This window comes from Carex rostrata, chromosome 12 (genome assembly GCF_964058835.1).
Source record: "Carex rostrata chromosome 12, lpCarRost1.2, whole genome shotgun sequence".
NCBI classification, from domain to species: Eukaryota; Viridiplantae; Streptophyta; class Magnoliopsida; order Poales; family Cyperaceae; genus Carex; species Carex rostrata.
In genome coordinates this window covers 1,408,042-1,431,830 of record NC_135929.1, presented here as the reverse complement: position 1 = coordinate 1,431,830, position 23,789 = coordinate 1,408,042, and the positions used below count along the sequence as shown (strand labels likewise).

Below are 23,789 nucleotides of genomic sequence, written 5' to 3'. Positions count from 1 at the left end.
AAATAACATACTTGTTTTTATTATAGATATAGCGGTGTATTTAAAATATATTTTTTAAAACATCTTTACTTAATTATCTTGTTGCATATTAATTAAACTTGGTTTATTTATGATAGTAAACACGATATTTAGATAAAGTTTTGCAACTTATAATATAATATTAGATAAGACACGTCGATTTTATTTGTCAATCTTAATAAATAATTATGAAATTTATCAATATAAAAAAATTGAAATTATATATGTATTATTTATCACTTTAATATAACATATTAGTGTAATTTAAAAGCATTTAAACTCTAATTGAAATATGATAAAGCTAAAGTTGCTTAAATTTCTAAGTAAAGATAATTAGTACTTTTTTTAGAAAGGAAAGCAGAGGTCTAGCCTTTCAAATTTCATTTAATATTCATGAAGAACTCTCTATTCGGATTTCGAACTCGATCCCACATAAAAAATGTTTCTCTTTATCACTGGCTAAATCAAAATTATTATATTTAGTGCTTTTGTTTTAATTAAATGAAGGTCCTTCAATTTATAAATTTAATGTTAAATTTATGCACTCATTCCTATAAAATTTGTTGATTTGAATTGAGTTTGATACGACTAAAACATCATTGGAATATATTTTTTCTTCTTTTGATGGTTATGATCGCTCTATTTTTATAGAATAAATAATCACTACTTACATTTCTATAATTAAATTTTAGAGATACAATTGTATTTAAGTTACTAGTTTTTTTAATCTCTCTTAAAAATCAGTATAAAGAAAAAATAAAAATAAAAACCCAAGAAAAATGGTTAAGAGTTGTATCCATAGTGACAAATAAATAGTTTGGTTCGGCGGGATCAAAAGTTTGTGATTCGGTATAATTTGGGAATGATTCATGGCTTAAACAAGACATGTTACGAGTTTAAAAGGGAAATTTTAAATGGCTTGATTCTATTTAACAAACTAACAACAAATTATAAATTATTAGATTATTTCTATACAAAAGTTACATGGAATATTTCACACTGCATCACGAATTTTTTTTTTTTTTTGAAAAGTTACTGCCAACAATCTCGTGATGGGCCCCACAGATGAAATTTTCAGTTTTTGGCACTTTTTTTAGGAGAGACTACGTGATGCCATGATGGACATCGACAAACTTTTTTTTTGTAAAAAATGTGTTTAATTCGTGAAATATGTTAAATGCGTGAATAATTCGCGAATAGGACATTTAATTTGCTAACTATCATATTATATGCAGATTGATATGTTAATGGCTCAAAAACGTTTAATTTGCGAATTAAAATTAAAGGCGAGCGTTGTTACTATGAACTTGCATCTAGCCATCTACTAGTCCTACAAAATACTCCGCTGCACAGATGAACGCATAAGTCGTACCACAACTGATCTGTTTCTAATTTACTTGTTGCATTAGCCATATCTGGAACAATGTGCCAGCTCTATTCCCGCCTTATGCGCGCATCAAATCGGTTTATTCCCCCACCATTTTTAATTATTTATCCTACTCAAAATTGGCACTGTTTTTCAACCAACCAAAAAGCGCCTGGGACCAAATCATCTCTCTGTGTCACTCGCAAACAAACTACAAGGAAGAGTCAGCGTAACTCGGACACAAGGTGAGTCTCTCCGATTCAAGCTTTTTTTTCGCCCAAATCGGTTCACCGAATAATCGGATCGGATCAAATCGTGGGTTGCCGATTGATAGTTTTTTTCTTGTATTTGTAATTGTATAATTAAGCCTCAATCTGCTGCAATTTAGCCAAAAAGTACCCGCTGTTGTGATATTGAGTATTAATTAATCTCAGAACAAACAGAAAAGGAACCAAAGGAATGAAGGCTTTTAATATTATTGATTAATTGGTAATGACATAGGTGGCACTTTACTGAATTCATACACTGCTATAACTGTTATTCCACAGTTTAGAAATTAAAATCCACTATTAGCTTGGTACAGATCAATGTGACACTGCTATCACTGTTGTTCCACAATTCAGATAATAAAATCAACTATTGGCTTGGTTCGGATCAATGTTCTTAACTAGAATTTCAGTTGTATGAAATATTTTCCTCACTATTATTATCAACAACACATAATTTTCATGATTTAAATATTACTTTCCTTCAAACAAACATCTAACTTTTGATGTTCCTTCAAAAGGGTAAAGATGGATAAGCTAGATGGCCCTGCTCGTCTTATGATTGTCTCAGACCTTGATCATACCATGGTGGGTTTCAAGTTCAAGCTAAACTTGATTTATTTTTATTTTTTTTAAATTTGTCTCAGTTTGTGCAAGCCAAATGAAACCTTTATTATGGTGTACTGGTACAAAACCTAATTGATAACACTTGGAACAGTACCCAGTTTCAGAACCAGTACACTACCATGATTATTTGGATCATAGTGTAAGTATCATAACTACAAAACTTTGGTTTGATTTTGCAAAATAAGAGACTGTAATGTCTGTACTATGCAAGGAAGTCAAACATTTCTTGTTGTTGCAACTTACATCTAAAAGATTTGTTTTATTAGTAAATATAGCCAACATTGAAAGCTACTTAAGTTAAATCATAGAATGAATATGTTATCCTTCACATTTTCACATTTTTTTTAATTGATTGCATAATAACCCTATTGCATGATTTTAAAAATGAATATCTTTATATGCTTGGGTTGCTCTTGTAGTTTAGATGGAGCTCAGAAAAAGAGCAAAGGCTCTAGGGTAGGGTCAAATTTGTCAACATTTTTCAGAATAAATTTTGACATTATATTTGTTCCAACAGGTGAGTGATCTTCGCAAATAATACTTAGAAGTTTAGTGTTTTAGCAAGTCTTAAATTCTTAATGCCACTTGTTTGTAGCCACTCAATTACTTAGCCATACGTGCAATAGTATTAGAATTTTATTTGAACATAGGGGCCTGATGGGATTTGAACTTGAACTTCACCTCGACACCATGTTAGCTAGCGAGATGTTAATAAAACCTTTCAAGCAGTTACTTATATCTTATTTCTCTGACAGGTCGACCATCACGACCCAGAAAATACCTCCCTCCTGAAATTCAATGCCTTGTGGGAATCAACCTACAAGCATGACTCAATCTTGGTTTTCTCCACTGGGAGGTCGCCAACCCTCTACAATGAGCTGAGAAAGGAGAAGCCCTTACTCACGCCCGACATTACTATCATGTCAGTCGGCACCGAGATAACCTATGGGGAAGCGATGGTGCCTGATGAGGGCTGGGCCGAGATTTTGAGCCAAAAATGGGATAGGAATGTTGTTCTAGAGGAGACTGCTAAGTTTTCTGAGCTCAAGTTGCAGGTTATATTTTTGGCTAACTATACAAATGTGGTTTTGTAGTAGTAGTTTATTATTGATTTGCTATAACACAGGCTGAGACTGAGCAGCGCCCGCACAAAATTAGCTTCTACATCCCCAAGGAGAAGGCGCAGGAAATAACAAAAGCCCTTTCGGCACGCTTGGAAGAACGGGAGGTATGGTTAACTATTCACAAATGATCTGTATTACATTTCATATATTCCGGAATTGTGCTTTTGCATATGTGTGCCGAACAAATGTGCTTATCCCAAAAGAAGATTGAATATTACCTCGTACAAAGTTCATTGCAATTTTTTTCACAGATGTTGAAACCACTTGCTTAAGCAGTGATATGATCCTAAATATTGTCTAATTAGCTTCTTTCTAGGGAACTCACTTTGATAAAAATTGTGACGCCTCTGTTTAGACAGCAATTAGCTTGGAGGATAAATTTAATTAAGACATAAGTCGAGATTGTGTGATTTGCAAAGATTGGGACCCATCCAGATGTAATTGAAAATATTTTAATGTCGTCTATGTGAAATTCTCCTTTTTTTGGTTATTATTGATTTGTTTGTTATTTATCATTTGGGACAGTTGGATGTGAAAATCATCTATAGTGGTGGAATGGATCTCGACTTGTTGCCACAAGGTGCAGGAAAAGGACAGGCTCTTGCCTATCTACTGAAGAAATTCAACTCAATTGGGAAACCTCCAAAGAACACACTTGTGTGTGGTGATTCTGGCAATGATGCAGAATTGTTTAGCATTGAAGGTGTCTACGGTGTCATGGTAAGTCTAAAATAAAGTGATCATGCTTCCTTCTTTCAAACCAAGATGCAGTACGAATTGTTTCATGCAGAGACCTTCAGAATTTTGGATTGCCTTGGTATGTACCAGCTAGTATGGCATCTTTACTGGTTATATCAAGCCTTTAAGTTTTCTCCTTTATTACTTTTTTTTTTGTTGGCTTGTGTTTATATGTCAAACTTTTACATCTGAAGGTTAGTTTCAGCTAAATTGACTCATATTAGGGCTTATTAAGGCATTGTTGCTCTCTAAAGAGTAAATCTGACCTGAGGCATCATTATTGAATCGACATTTAGTTGAGGTTTTACTATTAGAAGGCTTAATCTTGGTTAACTGCAGAATTGGTGATGCTAGCATATCATTGGTACAAAATCCCAAAACATAATTGCACCCAAAAGCACCAATAGTGAAGCATGAAAAAACTCATCAGTATGTAATACTGTTGAAGTGGACTCCAATCCTAATCCATTTTATCAATAAAAAAAGGAAAAAGAGGTGAAGTATCCAGTTCTATTAGATTTGTTCTACACTTCTACTCATGTACTGACAAACACATATAGCCTAAGCAATGCTGCAATAGATGATAGTGCTTGTTAAGTAGTAGAAGTGGGAAATTTTGCCAATTGAACCCAATGTCTTGTTATACTTGCAAAAAGGACTGTACAGCGTATTCATTATAACATCAACACCTATCCCATAACTTAAGATGATGGAAGGTGTGTTTTCCTTAATTTACACTTTCCATGCTGCTGGGAATTTTTCTCAACTACTAAGCTGAACTTCAAAAAATAAGACAAGTACTCTAAGCTGGGAATTATTACACTTTCCATGCTAATATAACAAACTTCGTTTGTTATTTGCAATTATGGTCAATTTTTTTGTTTGAACAAAGCAAGTCTAATGTGTGTAAAGGGAGAAAAAAGGGACTACAGAAAAATTATGTTTCATCATATAATATTTTCTTCTTTCCCATGGCTGTAGGTTAGCAATGCCCAGGAGGAGTTGCTACAGTGGTACGAACAAAATGCAAAAGGCAACCCCAAGGTAATTCATGCTAGCCAGAGGTGTGCTGGAGGAATCATAGAAGCTATCCAACACTTCAACCTGGGCTCTGCCTAAAGTTTAACTTGTATATGAATTTATTAGTGGCATTTACCAGTATCATTGCCTTATATAATAAATCAGGAAAGTACTTGAATATATAGTATGAGCATATTACACTGATTCAACTTGTATCTGGTATATACCAGATGCGAAGGACTATTTGAATGCAGATTTTGATCTTCACTAGACGTTGATTGATCTTAAAATCTCTGCCCTCGCTGTATCTTGACCCTAGTGCAAATAACTGGCGGAAGCAAAGCATGCAAAAATACAATCAGATGCATAAAGTATGTGACAGGTAAGGCATATGTACAAAATGTCTCGCACACAATATATATGTAACATATATATCTTCAGGAAAATAATTACAAAATTAGCAATGTGCATACCTTGAAGGGGTAATTTTAGCATTTGCATAGATGTCATATATCTGTTGAATAACTGCAGAGAGTTTTGCATAGGCCTGAAAATGACTTCTTATCAATTACTGATATGAATTTGGTATTCTAAAGCTGGTTGGTACAGTGCAGAACGAATCGTCGTACTAGTACTCATATTTATGCTGCTCGTGAGAAACAGTATAGTGGTAATGTTCAAGTAGTCATTAAAAATTACGAGAATTGACATTATACGTGTTTATTGGGATTAACAGGATAAAACAGGATAATCATTTACGGAACTAAAATTCCAACACAATAATTCTTAAGCCCTGGTTGATAGATTTAGTCAAGGAATGAGAAAACAGGATAATCTGGTACAACATATTCTGGCCTGGGCAAAGTACTGCACCTGGTACCAATACATGCTGAACATATGTTTGAAGGAAAAATCTATGCTTGCTCCCTTGCAAAGGAGGGAAAATATTCAAATAATTGGACTACTACATGCTGAATTTTACTGGTAAACAGTCAATTTCCTTTTCGAACAGTGGATTGTGTGTAAAAATCAATAAACATCGGGAGATAGCATACCAGCATGAAGAGTCGAACTAACAAGAGGTGAGAATGGTCGATGGCAGTGGAAAATCTAGACTCTGTTTAGAACAGCGAGAAAGAGATTAGCGAACCTCAATGGAACAAAGTTGAGCAGCAGGAAAGTAAATTATGGGGAAGGTAGAAGGAATTGCTCTATTGTTACTACTAAGGGTAGTTTAGGGAATTTGCAATAAAAATCATATATCCCAAATGGTTTTGATTCTATGTTTGAAATTTATAGAGCATATTTAGATGCATATATTTTTTATTTTTATAGATTTCCTTATGTAATAGATTAAGGGAAATAATCATATCAATTCTGATTTGAAAACATAACGAATATGTTGACTTTACAGTTGATCAGAGTTGAAATTGAATTTTGATGAAAAAAAATAATTTTACCATTATAGTTGCATATGCACCTTCCTTCAATACTTCAAGATTTTAGCCTTCCATTAGGTAGTCATGAACACCAAAAGAGATGGTTAGTAATAACGACAGATTTATTTTTCGATTTTAGAAACCTTATATTCGATTGATATAAGTTTAGATACATAGTATATCGAATACTGCAAAGATTAATACAATGTGAATTGCTAAAATATTTAGCTTCGAACCTCTAAGAATATCAAGTGGTACGGCACTTGTCAGACCTTTTACTAGCTAGGTCATCTTCCTATGTAACTTCATGAATTGACTTAATGTAATTCTAAGGTGAAGAATGTCTGTATGTAGTAGGATTGATTCATATAATCAATTTTATCACTCAAACTATGCTAAAAAGTTTCCAAAGTGAACTTAAATAATACTTGAATTGCAGCTCTTATTAGAAACTAATTTTTATCATATTAGACGGTGAAGTTTGAAAATTTCCAGAACGACCAATTCTTCTCTTCAAGAGTGTTGACAATTAATGAACTCTTGTAACCTGCAAACCGTGATGACATAATTAGACAATTTAATCTTGAATATAGTTCTTCTCTATTTCTCTAATATATATCAGGCTGAAATTCTAATAATAAAAGATGTCTTATTTTAGAAATTGAAAATCAGCAAGTTGAGATTTATAACTGGAGTGGAACAAAGGAAGAGAGAAGCCTTCTACTGGAAGCTTTTCCAGTAGCTCCCAATTTGGAATCATCCTTTGTCAATGGAACACTGTAACTCCTGATTTCAAATTTTATCTATTATTTTCAATTTTTGTGTAATTGATATGCAAATCCAAAATTAAAGAAAGGTAGAAAATAATTTACAAAAGAAGTACCAAAAATAGGGGAAACACCCAAAGCAGTTCCAACTACAGTAGAGAATGCCAATGCCTGGGTTCAGCTTCTCTAAATATTATATAAATTAATAGCAGTAAATATATTTTATATGTCATAAATAAGCAAGATAAAAAAGGAGAACTACCATTACCTGTATCAGTATGTTCTGGTATATAAGAGGTGAAGGTGAAAGACCACGGTGCAGAATGGCGAGAAAGAGAAGAAGAGGTGAAAATGGATCTGCGTCACAACTCAACAATCAGATGGCAACACTTATGGGTAACACTGTTCATTGCTGACGTCACAAGACATTGGAAATTAAGGTAGTATAATAATGATAGTCTGAAGTCATTTTATCACCTTAACACACGAGATTCTAAGTCATTTACAACATGATTTCCAAAAGGAAAATTACATCAATTAACAACAAATATAAACCCTTCTATACTAACTGAGCAGTATATCCAATGCACTGATTTAATCATCAAAGATCTAACATCTGATCGGTAAAAGTATAACTTTGAATGGTTTAAACAATCTAATAATTATTAAATATTTATCAAGATAAATTACAGAGTTTAATTAGAAAAAATAACGGAAGGGTTATCAAAATAGCTATAAAATAGATAAAGTTATTAAACATTTAATAACTTTATCCTTATAGGATAAAGGGTTAAAAGATCTCCTTACAATTATTAAACAAATAGATAAAATTAGACGAAGTTTCTTTGGCAAGGCAATTATAAAAAAAAAAAAAAAATTATCCTAGTAGATTAGTATTCTTCTTGTATAGCTAAACAATTTCGAAGATTAGATATTCTAGATCTTAAAAAGATGAATATTTTACTTATACTTAAATGGTGGTGAAAATTAAAAAAATAATTACAATAGCTTTTGGAAAACTCTTCTCATTCCTAAATATGTGATAACATAACCCAGTCTCTCATTCATCATTTTGGATTGCACTGGTTAAAATCAGCCATATTGGAGATATCAGTGTCTCATATGAACCAGGAATTAATTCTCAAATCAGGTTTTGGACACTAATGGTACCAGAATTGTACATTAGCTACTAGATATTACACACTTTTTACTAAGTGCACCAATAAAAACATACTTTTAGCAGATGTAATACACTCACAGGGGCAAACAATGAGATTTAGAGTTTCACTGGTAGAGGTAGGTTACCAGTGTTGGATTATGCAATTTTCTAATAATATGTTTGATTGAATTTGCAAAACATACATTACTTGAATTTAACTTTTCAAATGATTTAATAAGTTTGCAGGTTCAATTAATTAAATGATATATGATGAATAACCCAAGTTTGGTTCAAAGCTTTAATTTTAAGATCAGTATTGAAGAACTATAGTTCATGCATCGCTTAATTTCAAGATTCTTCACATGGACCGAAGAAGTCAACAAGATCTTTACTTTAGCTATAAATTTGTAATAAGTAATTAAGTAAAGTATATGTGCCTTGTTGATTTCTGAAGCATTCATATTGGATCAAATATGGAACCAAATTTAATTACAAGTCAACATGTTCCAGTTTGACTCCATCCAATATGAATGTGATTTGTTGAGGAACACTGTGGCAAGGTCTGTAAGACAAAGTGTATCGACCGTTCTGCACGAGCATAAACGTATAGAATGGTCAAATACAATTTGAATTAAAAAGGCAAAAATCACAAACGGCAAATATCCATACCATCCATCCAAAGGGAGAAAAATCTTCCCGTTGGAATGGATCTGGCAAATCTGAATCTCCCACTATAAAAAGAATTAATCCACTTCTAATTTGTCAAGTAAGCCGTCTCTCACATTAAAAAAACATTAGTTTGCAACTTTTGCCAAGCTTCCATTGTTGAGCATTATAACTTCAATATCCCCTCAACAATCTCAAATCCACTTGACTTATCTTTTAGGAGAATGTTTAGTGTCTAGTATTTAGTTCTAGAGCCTTTACATCCCCGCTAGTGTAGTCTGCTTGTAGGGCGCGAAGGAGTGCACTAGCACGAGATGTTGTGCTCAATACACCAAAAGCTGTGTGACGATCCTCTGCGTATGACTCACCTCCTGCGGCTTCTAGGCCCACCCTATACATGAAGTTGGTCGTGATAGCCCGCACGATTTGAGATCACATGTCACTGGCTGTATCATTTCTTCTTGGGTAATAGGAAAGAGGCGCCGACGAGGCTGCTCTGCCCTGGAGACGTAGGCATTTTAAGCCAAACTCCATTATTATCCTGAGTATTAAATATCTCTAACTCTATCTATTTATTTTACTTATACACGACTGTTTGTCTTGATTAGTTTAGAGGGTTAACCGAAAAACGTCTAAAGAGTTTCTGAAACTCTAATTAACCAACCCTCTAAGTGCCGTTAGGGACTACAACCAGGAATGGACATAACTTCCTCATATCATCAGCTCTACCTCTTTTACCATTTCACATGATAAAATTGAATGAAGATGGGAAGTCTAAGGGAAGTTCTCCACTAAGTCAATTTACAAAATTCTCAATTTTGGAGAAATACAATCAGGCCCGGCCCTGACCCAGGGTATCCAGGGCGATGGCCCTGGGCCCCAAAATTTATGGGGGCCCAAAAAAAATAATTAGTTATGTATAAGGGCCGAAATAGTATAATACATATTAATTATCTGATAGCTAGTACAGTCAGAATTGTCCTAGATTGCGTCAGGAACGTGAATCATAAATTAAATATGGCAGTTGCTGCATTCTTTTTGCCACGCGGGCTACACTGACACAGCAGATTAATCAATAAAAGTGGTGGTATTGCGCCCGCCTCACCAATGTCTACTTTGTTCTTGTCTACAGCCGACAAACTAAATAGAGTGGCCGCAGCATTTTCCCTTGCTTCCATAGTTCCATGCTACCAAAATTCAATTCCTCTACAATCTTCACTATAGCACCAGAATCAACTATAATACCTATATATATTGTTTTCGTGAATGGATAGATTCAACAAGGCTATGACAGCGTGCTCCTGTGTACGCAAGTCAGGTGATGTGATGCGAGTAAAGATCAAGGCAGCAAAGCTTATCAGGTCAAAATAAGACGACAAATTTCTCTCTTCTCTTCAAGAACTATAGAATTTATGTATATAAATTGAAAGAGTGTTTCGTTTTAACTAATTAATATAGTAAAACTGAATTTATTGTGTCGAATCTAATATTATGGATATGACTCCATGATTCTTATCCAAATTTAATACGATTGGACTCAAAGTGACTATCACATTTGATCGTTTTAAAATTGAATAGGAACCATTGAGTCATATTTATATCATTGGATTGGACTCAATAAATCCGGTCTTTCTATATTTGTTGGAAACGAGATACTCTTTATATTTTCATACTATTGAATTTAATAATTTCTATAATAAAAAATTGTGTATATAAGGGCCCAAATTTTTCTTGTGCCCCGGGCCCCAAAATCTTCAGGATAGGCCCTGAATACAATCTCAGGGATCAATGCTTTGGTGGAACTTACCAGTACTGTCACACCCCGCGGCCACGGGTCGTAACAGTCCCCCGCCGTAAGCATACAACGCCGTGTATGCTTACAAGGCAATTAACAATTCAAACCAAACAACACGCAATTCAAAACAAGTTTCTAATATAAAATCAGAGTACACAGTCTGGACAGTAAATAATACAACATAAGTATCTCATCCGGATACCAACCATGAGGCCTACCCTAAAACTATACACCAAAATATCTAGGGTCCTAAGATGGTAAGCTACTATGGCCTACTACTCGCGTGCCTCTCCGGAATCAGTCGCACCAGTACCTGTAAAATAACCGGGAGGGTGGGGGTGAGAATAAATTCTCAGTGCGAATTTGCCACAGTTTAGATTATTGGACTTGCAATCAAACTCTATATTCAACAATGAAACCCAAACAATAGCAATGCAAACAGATATATATATAATCATAAATAACAGAATGCCAATACTCGACAACAATTAATCAACCTGAAACACAGTTTACGGAATTTCCAAGATGGATTTCAAAACACAACATATATTTTGGCTTAACTCATTTCATTATGACTAGTAGCAACCACAGATGTTCTTTCGAGTTGAACCGTTATCAAACCCACATCTGTAGGGTTACAGACGCCTACAGATGGCCAACCAAGCTGGACCCTTTATCAGACACCCATCTGCAATTGCTGTTTGGCTTAACCATTTCCTAAGGTCCGGTTACAAGTCACCAATACAGGTCAACTTGACAAATGCAATCACATGGAATCAAAGTTACCTATACAGGTCAACTTTGCTAAATCTCAAGCAAATATATATATCAAAGCCACACATACAGGTCAGTCTCGCAAAATCATAACAGGTCAAACGCATAAGTCAGCAGCGTCACCCTATCCAGCCACCTAAACAGGTCGGTCTGGCAAATTCTAACAGGTCAAACGCATGAGTCAGCAGCGTCACCCTATCCAGCCACCTAAACAGGTCGGTCTGGCAAATTCTAACAGGTCAAACGCATAAGTCAGCAGCGTCACCCTATCCAGCCACCTAAACAGGTCGGCCTGGCAAATTCATAAACACAGGTCAACGGATAGGTCACCGTTACCTTATCCAGCCACCTAAACAGGTCGGCCTGGCGGATTCATTCACATCAAGAACAATTAATATAACTAATCAAATACTAACCATACCAACATGCCAAGTAATCTTAACCAAACAATTCAAATCATTCTCAGTTATGCAAGAATCAATCTACAGCATGAATTCCAAAATATGCAACAATTAATCATTCAACATGACAAACGAATAAACAGTTTAATTCCTGAAAATAAAGTATCAAACAAGTCCAAGAATCCCGCACCTTATATTGATGAGCGTACCGCTTAGTTACGGATCGGGCGTCTCGAATTGTCTCGCGACATCTTGTTCGACCGAGCCTACACCTATATTATACGTTTACTTGGTTTAATTCGGGTTCAGTGGTCTATACGTTTACTTAGGGTTGGTACAGTCCCAAATCAATTCTTTTCGGTTCCTTCTTTCTTATTAAAAATCCCATATAACGGTGCACAAATGCATCTAGACCCTCTAGCCATATACCATTTCACTTTGGTAACAATCAATCACCGTTTTACTACTTTGGTTCTCGGATCAATTCAATTTACCGATTGGTTAACCCTAATTTGGTCAAAACCTCAAATCAGTCGTTAAATGTTCTAAAAATTCACGATCAGGAGGCAACCCTACCGATTACAAGTCTAATTGGTCGGGTTAAACAAATCAAATCACGATTATGCCAACTTTCAATTTTGGTACGAAACCCTAGAAATCAGATTTCACAAATCGGAAGAAATCGGGAAAAAGATTGACAAACAAACTAGTAAGGAGTGTAGAGGAACTAGTCCTCGAGCAATTCGAACACAAATCTCGAGTTTAAAACGAGAATCTGAGAAATCGAGAAAATTTGAGGTTTCGAAAGAAAGAAGGAGAGAAAGAAATACCAAATAAGAGGGTTCGGAGAGATCCTCGGCTGCCTACTCGGTTCCAAACTCGATTTCTCGCAACAATCGGAAGTCTGGAAGAAACGGGAACTTCTCACACTCTTTTTCTTCTATTTGGGCGAAAATCTCATGAAAATGGGGAATGGTGAAGAGAGAGAGAGAGAGAAGGTTGGATTTGAGTTTTAGGGTTAAAATTTCCCTGAATGCGGATGCACTCATCCGCACTGCGGGTGGCTTGACCCGCACTCGAGACTTGGAAAGTTGTCAACAGAAATTTCAGAAAATCCGAGCCTAGTGCGGATGAACTCCACCCGCACTGCGGGTCAACCTCATCCGCACCCAGTACTTAGCCGATTTCAGGAAGTTTAACACAGAAATTCATGAGTGCGGCTGCACCCATCCGCACTGCGGATCCCTCACCCGCACTCACTACTTAGTCAATTTTAGACACAATTCCAGAAAAAGTCCGAGCCAACTGCGAATGCCTTCCACCCGCACTGCGGGTCCATCCATCCGCACTCAGTACTTAGAAAATTCAGACCAACACAGAATTGCATGAGTGCGGATGCACCCACCCGCACTGCGGGTCAATCCCATCCGCACTGAGCCTATAAAATTTCAAAATCTCGAAATTTCGACGCGGTTTCGATTCACACTTAACTTACTTATTTAGGGGAACCTTAATTAAGGTTTAAACTTCCATTCTATTAGTACAATTAGCTTGATTCTTGCTTTTAATTCATTTGAATTTAATTGTAAAAATTTCGTAACGTAACAAGTACCACCTAAAATCATGATTTTTCATGTGGCTAATTTCACATAATAACTAAAAATAATCTTATCGCCAAAGGTTGGCTTGGAGATCCAAAATGCCAATTTTGTCCTAAACATGAAACTATTGACCATCTTACACTGTACCTTGGCATAGTAAGTTTAGTGTTGGTTAGAGAAAAGTCAATTTGTAATCCACACCTAGACTAGTTGGAAAGATATTATCAACTTTGCTCATTCTCTCACCCCTACTAATAGGACTGGCTTTTTGATTACCCTCAGTGTTGTTAGTTGGAGTATTTGAAAACATAGAAATGAAGTTTGTTTTAATAATTATATCTTTAAAACAACTAGAAATATGATTTTGCTGATTAAATTTTTGTGTTTATTGGGCAGACAATATGAGCAAGAAAATCAAGAATGTAGTAGATGACTGGCTCCATATCATTAAAGATGACATACATTTGAATCAATTCATGCCCATAGAGATAGTAGTGTATCAACCTACTGAAGATACTGTAGGGGTAGCTCCTGAGCTGCCATAGTTCATATGAAGATTAATTATCCATTTCGTCAGTTAGATATAGTTAGCCTCAACCTTATACTTAGTGGCTTAATTAGTATTAGCAAATTTAGTTTATTTTTGGAGCCTTTAGAGTATTAAACTTTGGATGATGTATGCTCTTTTGATTAGTTTTTGGTTATTAGTCAGTGGAAATAAAGCTGCAGCTGACAGCTCTATATATATATATATATTTTTTTTTTGGTTCTTACATGGCCGGTAGGCCTTGACAGCTCTATATGGAACTAGCTAGAAACTGCTGATGTAATTTTAAATATTCCGATCAAATGGAATTGGCGCTAGCCTTTTTTTATTTAAAAAAAAAAACAACTATAAAATATTTTAAAAATTGAATTTTTTATGCTTAGAAAAGAAGACAATCAGCTATAAAATAATTAATATTGAAATCCTACTATATTTATAAATTTTCATAATTGAAAAAAGCAAAGTGAACAAAAAATATTAACATTCAAGCCTGTACGTAGACAGGGGCAAAAATAAAATATTGCATAAATAAATAAATATAATTGCATGCAAGATGTAGTGCTATTAAGAGCAGTCTTGTAAATAACAGTATGTTCTTGTCGGACTGACATGATACTATCAAACGATTAATCATTATGCGACAAAATAATTGCAATTTTGCTGATAATTTTGTATTTTTATTAAAATTATGTGCATATACTCATAATTTATTAAAAATGATTAATTTAACTAATTAAACTTATTAAATAAATTTATTGTAATTTAGTTTTCTTACTAATTAATAAAGTTTCATAAAATTATTATTTAAAAAAAATGTTCAAATAAGACAATGCAAAGTATAATACATATAATAGATAAATAAAGAAGATAATAATAAAAATGACCGACTAATTGGTTGTATGAACGGAAAATAGATGATTAATCAGATTGTTTAAATAGAAAACGGACGATTAATAGGACAAATCAGCCGATTAGTCGGTTTCACCCGCAAACAACCCTTCGACGAGTCTATTTGTGATAATTTGATCATCGTCTATGACTAAACAGACGATTAATCGACCATTTAGACCGTTTTTGCAACACTAATTTAAGAGTATATGTTAAGCAAAATCTTATAACTTATCTCCATTCTTATATTAACCACGTAGATGTTCTGATCCACCAACAACTTTGATTAAAAGATGAAGGATTGAATATCAGACCTCTAATCAATTTTTTTGATCATATGCATCTTTTTTATGTTTGTTTATGTGTAGAAGTCCAAATTTATTTAGTCACGTATTCTCCACATGCAAATTGTATTATATTTTTGATTGGACATGATTTATTTCTATTTTTTTAATGTCATTTGAGAAATTTTTTAATTGATTGATAATTGATTGGTCATGTCTTCATTTGTTCATATTTGTTTTTATATTTTTTAAGAAATATTATTTGTCATTTAATATGTCATTTTAGTAGAGATTTTATTTTTATAAAATTATGTCAAAAGATAAAAAAAAATATGTTGTGTAATAAGTTATTTAGTATATCGTTTAAGGAATGTTATTTACGTGCCGATGTCATTTAATAAATATTATTTGTCATTTAGTCTAAATTTTTCATGAAATTATGTCATTTTGTATGAGATATTTTTTATTCTCTTATAATATGTCCTTGTTGCAATGCACAAACACGATACTAGTAGCGGCGGATCTATGAAGGCTTAGGGATTGGCAAGTATCTACCCTTGAATTTGATTTTTTATTTTTTTAAGATTAGTGCTAATTGTTTCATGTACCTACCCTTGATTCGATAGAGTGTCTATCTCTAACTCAAAAATACCTTTGATTTGATTTGCTTTGGCTCAATCACTATTCTAAGAAAACATCTAGTTAAAATAAATTTGAGATTTGGGGTATGATCTACTCAATCACTATTCTAAGAAAACATCTAGTTAATATATATATAGAGTTAGGCTGGGGTGCTATGGATAGCATAGTGGCCTCTATGCTACGGCTCAATATTCAAGTTTTCAAAATCCAAACGGTCGATCCGAACCGTTCATCTTATTCTCCATATTAATATCTGCTTGGAGACCAAATTTTACATTTTTCTGAATTTGTTTACTATTTATTAAGTATTTTACAAAATTGTTGATCCAACGGTGGCTGCACAAAACAGTAAAACCGTTGGATTAGCGATTTTCAAAGTGGCTTAATAAATAGTAAAAAAATTCAGAAAATTATAAAATTTGGTCTCCAAGCAGATATTAATATGGAGAATAAGATGAACGGTTCGGATCGACCGTTTGAATTTTGAAAACTCGAATATTGAGCCGTAGCATAGAGACCACTATGCTATCCATAGTACCCCAGCCTAACTCTATATATATATATATATATATATAATATGTCATTCTTTCAAAAACATCAAATAAAATACTTCTTTAGAATTATAAATAAATAATAATTGGGGTATGATCTACGCAATTCAATTAATAAAGTCTGAACAGTTTTATTAATATCGAATTTTAACTAATCGATCTAAAATAAAAATAAAGTCGAGATTTACTTGATATTTTCAAATGAAATATGTACAATTACAAATGAACTGAATCCAATTCAAACATATAATTAGCTACTCAATTGGACACCTAAAATTAAAAACAAATTATAGAGGTTCTTGCATTTCTAGTTTTTCTAAAAGTTCAAAAATTACTCTTATGGTTTATTTCGTATATATTTTGCTCATGAATTTTTATCAACCATTCCGAGAAAACTTTTAGTTGTGCCTCTGCCACCAGAAAGCAAAAAATGTCAAGCCTTACTTATATACTATCAACTCTTAATTTTATTTGACTGTTCATCAATCTTTAAGTTTACATTTATGTAGAATATTAGCCATGCATTATATTTTATTTTCAACCGGTTGACTTAGACGATATATTTTGCTTGGTCAGCACCAATAGTAAGATAATAATAAATTAAAATTAATAAATAATTGTCATGGACTTGGCAGGAGCTAATATAATATAATGCTTTATTCATTAATCATTCAGCTCCTAGTTAAGATTCCGCACTGTTCAAAGAAAGGAGAAATGAGAGAGGAAGTAATTAGAAGGAAGAGGAATATTAGACTTCTCATTACATTTTATTAGTAATTTTAAAAGAAAATTATTTAAATAGTATTCTTGAAAGAAGAATAATTATAAATTACCCTATGATCTACCATACTATCTTTTTATGCGCACAAGAGTAATTATGGTATTTCACATTAAAATAATATAACTAAAATCAATGAAAAAAAGTAAAACCAATGTCAAAAAGAACAAGTCTGTGCCTAGAGAGATCGAAAGCATCGTTTGTCAGAGAAAGTGACATTGAATTTTTTTAATCAAAACAAACAAAAGAATTTCAAAAGGTCGGTATAGAAAAAGAAAGCCTCGTTCATTGTATATTAATATATGGTATATTAATATAGAGGAGGTTCAAATGCCTTCATTTTTTGTGCCTCTATTTTTTAAAATTTTAATAACTCAAAATTTAAAACTTAAAAAGTCAAAATAAAACCGTTAGATATGTTCTATGTTATTTTTTCCATGTGCTCATAAAAAATAATCACATTTCAATTTTGTTTTTATGTGAATCAATAAGTTCAAAAATCAACGTCTAGAAATCATCCACATTAGTGCAATTTTACAACTTTTGATGACAATTGAAATATAATTGAAATGTCATAATTTTTTACACGTGCATAAATAAAATGATGTAGATGGTTTGACTTTTAAATTTTAAATTTTGATTATTGAAGTTTTTAAAATTAGAAGCACGATGGAGGCACAAAAAATGGAGGCATTTGAACCCTCCTCATTAATACATGGGAAGCTGACAGTATCCGCACTGTATCCCTGCATTATATAATTAGTGGAACTACGAAGAAAAGTGCGGGGAACTGAAATAATTATTCTAATATATGAGCAAATGGTCGGTATAGAAAAAGAAAGCCTCGTTTAGAATTCCTGTTTCTTCAACCAAGCATATAAGAAGCTCGGTATAGGAAAGAAGCGATTGCAATTCCTCTCCCATTCGCTCAGTTGTAAGCAATCTCATGCTCTCTCTCTCTCTCTCTCTCTCTCCCTCTTTTTTTTTTTCCTGAAACCTTGGCAGTGGCTGTGAAGTAACCTCATGCTATTTCTCTCGCTATCGCTCGGTCGCTTCCTAGCTCTAAGTCCTAAATATAATTTATGTCTGGTACTGTCTTCCTGTGGGTACATATCTGTGTGACTATGCCTGTAGCGGGTCACTGTTAGACACAATTTAGTGACCCGCTGGAGCATTGCCATTCTTCAAGCACGTCTCAGTAAAATGGATTAGATTAATGCGGGATACACATAGTTGTAACAGTATAACTGCCTTAGTACTCAACATAATCACATTTTTCAGTTTTCAATTTTCAGGTTTCAATAGCTGTTTTTATGGATAAGCTTGATGTTTCTGCTGATCTCATGCTCGTATCTGACCTTGATGACACTATGGTACGATCAAATCAAACCTGAACTATAATTAAACCTACGATTACGAAGGTGCCATTACTGGTTTGTGCTATGTATAAGAGATGTAATACTAGTATCTGACCTGAGTGTTAGGTTCATAATTTAGCTGTGAAGTTAGCTAAAACACGAACAAATGAAAGTCAACTGAAAATAACTCTTACTACATCCAATACCAGTTTACTACTGGCTAGTACAGGAACACCAGGCCTGCCTAGTACTGTACTGAAATAGAGATCTATGAACACTGCCTTATCAATAAAATGAAGGTAGAATAACAATTTGGATAAAAAGATATACCTATCAACAAAATGTACATACTATTGAATCAATAACAGAAAATTTTCCCACTTGTAGGTTGATCATAAGGATCCAGATAATCTCTCCTTGCTTAGATTTAATGCCTTGTGGGAATCAATTTACCGGCATAACTCGGTACTGATTTTCTCCACTGGGAGGTCACCAACTCGTTACAAGACCCTGAGGAAGGAGAAACCTATTCTTACACCTGACATCACCATCACCTCTGTTGGCACTGAGATAGCTTATGGGGACGAGATGGTGCCTGATGAAGGCTGGATCCAGCTATTGAGTAAAAATTGGGATAGAAATGTGGTCTTAGAGGAGACGACCAAGTTCCCTGAATTAGTTCCTCAGGTAAGGTTTTTTTTTTTTTTTTTTTTTTTTGAGGTAAGTTCCTCAGGTAAAGTTGATTGTTTGGAGCCCCAAATTGACCCAATTTAGCCTCAGTTAACTCATTTTGACCTCAACTGATTCTCAAAAGTACCCATTTTATCTCATTTTGGCATCCATTTAATTCCAAAGGTGCAAATTAACCCCATATGGTTGAAATGATCTTTGACCTCAATTGATCCTCTAGGCACAATTGAGCTTCCAGTTGAGCCTCGCTTCTTACACTATGAGGTAATTAGACTTAATGTTACTCCACTAAAGACCTACATGACCCAATACTGATAGCACACTTTCTGGCACAGAATCATTAACTATATAGCAGCAGCATTTCATAGCTTTTTCCAGAATAACATGCTTTAGTTTGTATGCTAAAAAGCTTGCGAGTTCTTTCTATAGATGTTTAAAGCTAATTTTTGGTGAGTGTAGTCTGACTTGGACCAGGGTCCACATAAGGTCAGCTTCAACATCCCCAAGGAGAAAGCACAAGAAGTGATCACACCTCTGTATGCTAGCCTGACACAACGTGGTGTAAGATAAACTCCTAAATTTCTTTTGTCTTTTGTAGAATGTGCATTTGTTTTGTTACTAACTGAACTATTGAGTTCATTTATAGACAATAGAAATTGAAATAGACACTTGCATAATCCAACATTTGTTTTCCTTTCCTAAATAGCTAGACGTAAAAATCATTTATAGCTTTGGATTAGCTCTCGATGTTTTGCCAAAAGAGGCTGGAAAAGGACAGGCACTTGCATATGTACTAAAAAAGTTCGGGTCAATTGGAAAACCACCAAAGAACACACTTGTGTGTGGTGACTCTGGAAACGATGCTGAGATGTTCACTGTTGAAGGTGTTTATGGTGTCATGGTTAGTGCTTCAGATTTACTGTTTCAAGCCTTAATTTATTACCTCAGTTGTACAATTTGGCCTTAATTAATTCAAAATTTCTCAAACTCAAGGACGAAAGTTAAATTCATTTCTACTTTAAATTGTGAAATTGAGTACCAAACAAGCAAATTGGAACAGAAGTTTCAAAATTGAAACAATAGAGGCAAAAAGCTGTGATCGAACATCTGGTATGCAATGCGATCACAGTTTACCCTCAGTTGTGCATTTAAACACCTACAAAACTTGGTGAGGAAAATAAATGAAACAAATAAGGAGAAAAGCTTTAGTCAACCAGTACTCAAAACCCATACAAATACCCAGCAAGGACCTGTATTAATCTGACCCAAATAGTCCTGAATCAATGTTTCTTTTTTTTGCAGTACTATACTGTTCCTTATATTTAAATGCTTTTAGGTTAGTAACTCTAGAGAGGAGTTATTGGAGTGGTATGAACAAAATGCCAAAAGCAACCATAAAATTGTACATGCAACAGAAAGATGCGCGTCTGGTATCATTCAAGCGATCAGTCACTTCCAACTGGGTCATAGTACCTCACCGAGAGACATTAAACCTTCGTTTTCAAATGAAGATAATAGAAAACCATCTTTTATGGTCAACTTTTATTTGTTATACGAGTGCTGGCGCCGAGCTGAAGCTGAGAAGTCTGAAGCTATTATCCAGTATTTAAAGAGTATCACCGTAAGGCCTAGACTTCATTGTACCAAGTATTTGTTGATTTCCTAATTAACACCGATTATTTTTCATAGGTATGACACCCCAGTTTTTGTTGGGTTGTTTGCAAACAACACCAGGTTGTTAAACCAAGGTTAAGCCCAAGTAAAAGATGACTGAACTAATATTATTAAAAGTATATTGTGTTATAAATAGGTTAGTTTGACTTCCTCCTTAATTTCCACATGCTTTATTGCTTGATTTAGTTCAATTCAGGCTTTTGTTAAACATGGGGCCATATTGCCAGTATTTAACAAAATATTCATTTTCTATTTTATGAATCTGACAGATGGGTGTGTTTTGTGCACATTTCCTAAAAAACTATGGGGTAGTTGCAAATATAAAAATGTTGGGTCTAATTTATCCCAGAAGCCCCCCCCCCCCCCCCCCCCCCCCCCAAATATACCTTTTTATTGTACTTTTTGGTAAGCAATAACTCATTTTGATGCTCTTTCTCTTTTGTTATATGATAGCACTCAACTGGAGTGATTGTTCATCCATCTGGTTCAGAAAACTCCATTCATCAATCCATAGATGCATTGGAGTCATGCCATGGAGATAAAAGTGGTAGACCATTCAGGGTTTGGTTGGACAAGGTTCATGTTTCTGCAATTGGGTTGGATTCCTGGCTTGTGAAATTTGACAAGTGGGAGTTGAATGGTACCAGTTCCACTTCCTCTTTTTCTTATATTTACTTGCCAGTCTGTTACTGTAACCTTATCAGTACCTCTTGGATGACTTGTCCATTCGTGTTACCTTACAATCTTGTCTAAATGCATCTTAATTAATTAATTTTTTTAAAACTTGGTAGAGACTACCGAGATTGTATTAGTAAAAATGTTTACAACATCAAATCCTAAGTTATTACATAAAAATTATGGTTATAGTATCATCTGCCCTTGTGACTAATAGACCCCCCCCAATGCATCTTAATTTTTATAGTAGGAAATACTCCCCAAAATTTTATCATTTTAATTTATCTATAAACAATACCCTGCATTGTTCCAGCTAGCTACTGATATTTTGCTTATTTGCAAATAATACCCAAGCATTATACTAACATGATTGAGATATCCTCCTCAGCAGTTGACGATTGTTTACTTCTAATGAAAAACTCAGACCAAGTGGTTTTTGATATTGGTTCCGAACATTGATCATGACTGTAGTAAATTGCAAAATCTAGGGGCAAATTTAGTATTTTGTTCAACTTCAACATTCCACTTAAGCAGTTTGTCTTGCTTGCAAATAATCCAAAAATGTCTGGTGCTTGTTTCAAATTTGAGAATATTATTTGCTCATTTACAAGTATGGTAGAATATTGAGCATAATTTGAACAGGGGAATATAAAGCCTGAACCATGCTAGGTGGACTCTGTTTAAATGGTTTTGTTCCCTTCCTTTTTATGTTCAATGAATATTTATTGCCTAAATCATTGGTAAAGAACAATGACATATCATGTATTGTCTATATACAAAAGGAGTTAAGTGTACCAAAACCCTCTTAATTATTTACTAAAGGACACTTTTTTGAAGGTCAATCATGCCGGTGCTGTGTGACAACAGTTCTGCTCAATTCAAAGGTTATCTTCCTTCAGCGCTATCTATTTGTTTGCTTGTTTTCTCTCCATTTAGTTACTTGTCATAACATATAACATGCAATTTATTGCAACCTTTCAGATGGAAACACCTTCTGGCTTTTGCATAATGCACATGCATCAAACATGGCTTGAAGAATATAGAACAGGAGATCAACAAATATGGATTTTTTAAAATCATTAGTTTTCTTAATTATTACTTGAGAAAAGAGTCCTACCATCATGAGAATTAACTGCAAACATGGTCCTTGAAGTATGACTTCGATTTCTAAGGCTGTGCTCCAGTATTTGTATAAGAGTGAGAGGGAGGGGAGGGGAAATTTTTAATGCAGTTGCTTGCTCCCGGAATATAAGAAGGGTAATTTTATAATTTAACTTATATTTTATCTAATTGTGACTATTTTACCCCTAGCACGATGCTTCCTTTTCTCTCGAGTAATTTTCAGCAGCTAATTTACCCTTTGAACTGGACATGATAAAAAAAAATAACATACAAGGTGTGGTTAATCTGTAAATATCCTATATGGCGAAATGGTAGCCCATTTTCCGAAATGTAAAATGTCAAGTATCGAAAGGAGGAGAAATAAAGAAAATATGGTGTAATCTGTAAAAATCCCATATGTTGAAATGCTTAGTTCTCCAAAGAAGTGTGTCACATTAATTAAGTCCAATCAGCTAGTGGATATGTTAGTACAAATCAAATAAGTAAATCATAAATTCAAGTTATTATGTCAAGTTCTCATTAATGCAAGTTCTGTTCAGCTTTTATGGTTTGAGCAGCTTAATTAATGTTTTATTCTTAGCGGGCCTATGGAGCTAGACCTGGATAATTAGTTTACCATGTTTGTACGATTGTATCAATCATAATAATATGTTTTTCTGGTACCAATTATACTTAATAATAGTGATTATTGAATGAAATTGTGTATCAAGCACAATACCATACCATACTGTTACACTGTTACCAGTATCATGCATACCATATTTCTTAAAAACTGTCACATGCAAATAGAGAAGAAACCTTGTCAGCAGAGGGATAAGG

At 34.1% G+C, this 23,789-nt stretch overlaps 2 protein-coding genes and 1 long non-coding RNA gene across 5 annotated transcripts; 2 read left to right on the top strand and 1 right to left on the bottom strand.

Annotated features, from left to right (window-relative positions):
* Positions 1–1,462: 1,462 nt before the first annotated feature.
* LOC144562780 (putative sucrose-phosphatase 1) lies at positions 1,463–5,428 on the top strand. 2 transcript variants are annotated; one of them, XM_078312056.1, is made up of 6 exons: positions 1,463–1,629; positions 2,172–2,238; positions 3,033–3,332; positions 3,404–3,505; positions 3,927–4,121; positions 5,121–5,428. In XM_078312056.1, exons 1-6 carry the CDS (start codon positions 1,466–1,468, stop codon positions 5,256–5,258), a joined length of 966 nt encoding a protein of 321 aa, XP_078168182.1. In that variant the 5' UTR covers positions 1,463–1,465; the 3' UTR covers positions 5,259–5,428. The 2 variants fall into 2 exon arrangements, with proteins under 2 accessions (XP_078168182.1, XP_078168183.1); XM_078312057.1 differs by having other exon boundaries at positions 1,487–1,629; positions 2,179–2,238.
* A 1,295-nt stretch (positions 5,429–6,723) lies between these two features.
* LOC144562781 (uncharacterized) lies at positions 6,724–7,544 on the bottom strand. Its single transcript, XR_013514206.1, has 3 exons — positions 7,500–7,544; positions 7,289–7,384; positions 6,724–7,145 (listed from the first exon to the last, which is right to left on the bottom strand). It is a non-coding gene; the product is annotated as an uncharacterized LOC144562781 (long non-coding RNA).
* A 10,718-nt stretch (positions 7,545–18,262) lies between these two features.
* Positions 18,263–23,066, top strand: LOC144562779 (putative sucrose-phosphatase 1). 2 transcript variants are annotated; one of them, XM_078312054.1, is made up of 9 exons: positions 18,263–18,385; positions 18,733–18,824; positions 19,197–19,496; positions 19,959–20,060; positions 20,206–20,400; positions 20,836–21,120; positions 21,627–21,813; positions 22,686–22,732; positions 22,830–23,066. In XM_078312054.1, the coding sequence occupies exons 2-9, from the start codon at positions 18,765–18,767 to the stop codon at positions 22,920–22,922; spliced, it is 1,269 nt and encodes a 422-aa protein (XP_078168180.1). In that variant the 5' UTR covers positions 18,263–18,385; positions 18,733–18,764; the 3' UTR covers positions 22,923–23,066. The 2 variants fall into 2 exon arrangements, with proteins under 2 accessions (XP_078168180.1, XP_078168181.1); XM_078312055.1 differs by having other exon boundaries at positions 18,266–18,385; positions 18,747–18,824.
* Positions 23,067–23,789: the final 723 nt, after the last annotated feature.

Excerpts from the sequence above, each read along its gene's own strand:
- LOC144562780 (XM_078312056.1), top strand. The coding sequence starts at position 1,466 with ATGCGCGCATCAAATCGGTTTATTCCCCCACCATTTTTAATTATTTAT. Across the intron at positions 1,630-2,171 it reads CAGCGTAACTCGGACACAAG|GGTAAAGATGGATAAGCTAG; the intron begins GTGAGTCTCTCC and ends TTCCTTCAAAAG. Across the intron at positions 4,122-5,120 it reads AAGGTGTCTACGGTGTCATG|GTTAGCAATGCCCAGGAGGA; the intron begins GTAAGTCTAAAA and ends CCATGGCTGTAG.
- LOC144562779 (XM_078312054.1), top strand. The coding sequence starts at position 18,765 with ATGGATAAGCTTGATGTTTCTGCTGATCTCATGCTCGTATCTGACCTT. Across the intron at positions 18,825-19,196 it reads CTGACCTTGATGACACTATG|GTTGATCATAAGGATCCAGA; the intron begins GTACGATCAAAT and ends TCCCACTTGTAG. Across the intron at positions 21,814-22,685 it reads TGACAAGTGGGAGTTGAATG|GTCAATCATGCCGGTGCTGT; the intron begins GTACCAGTTCCA and ends ACTTTTTTGAAG.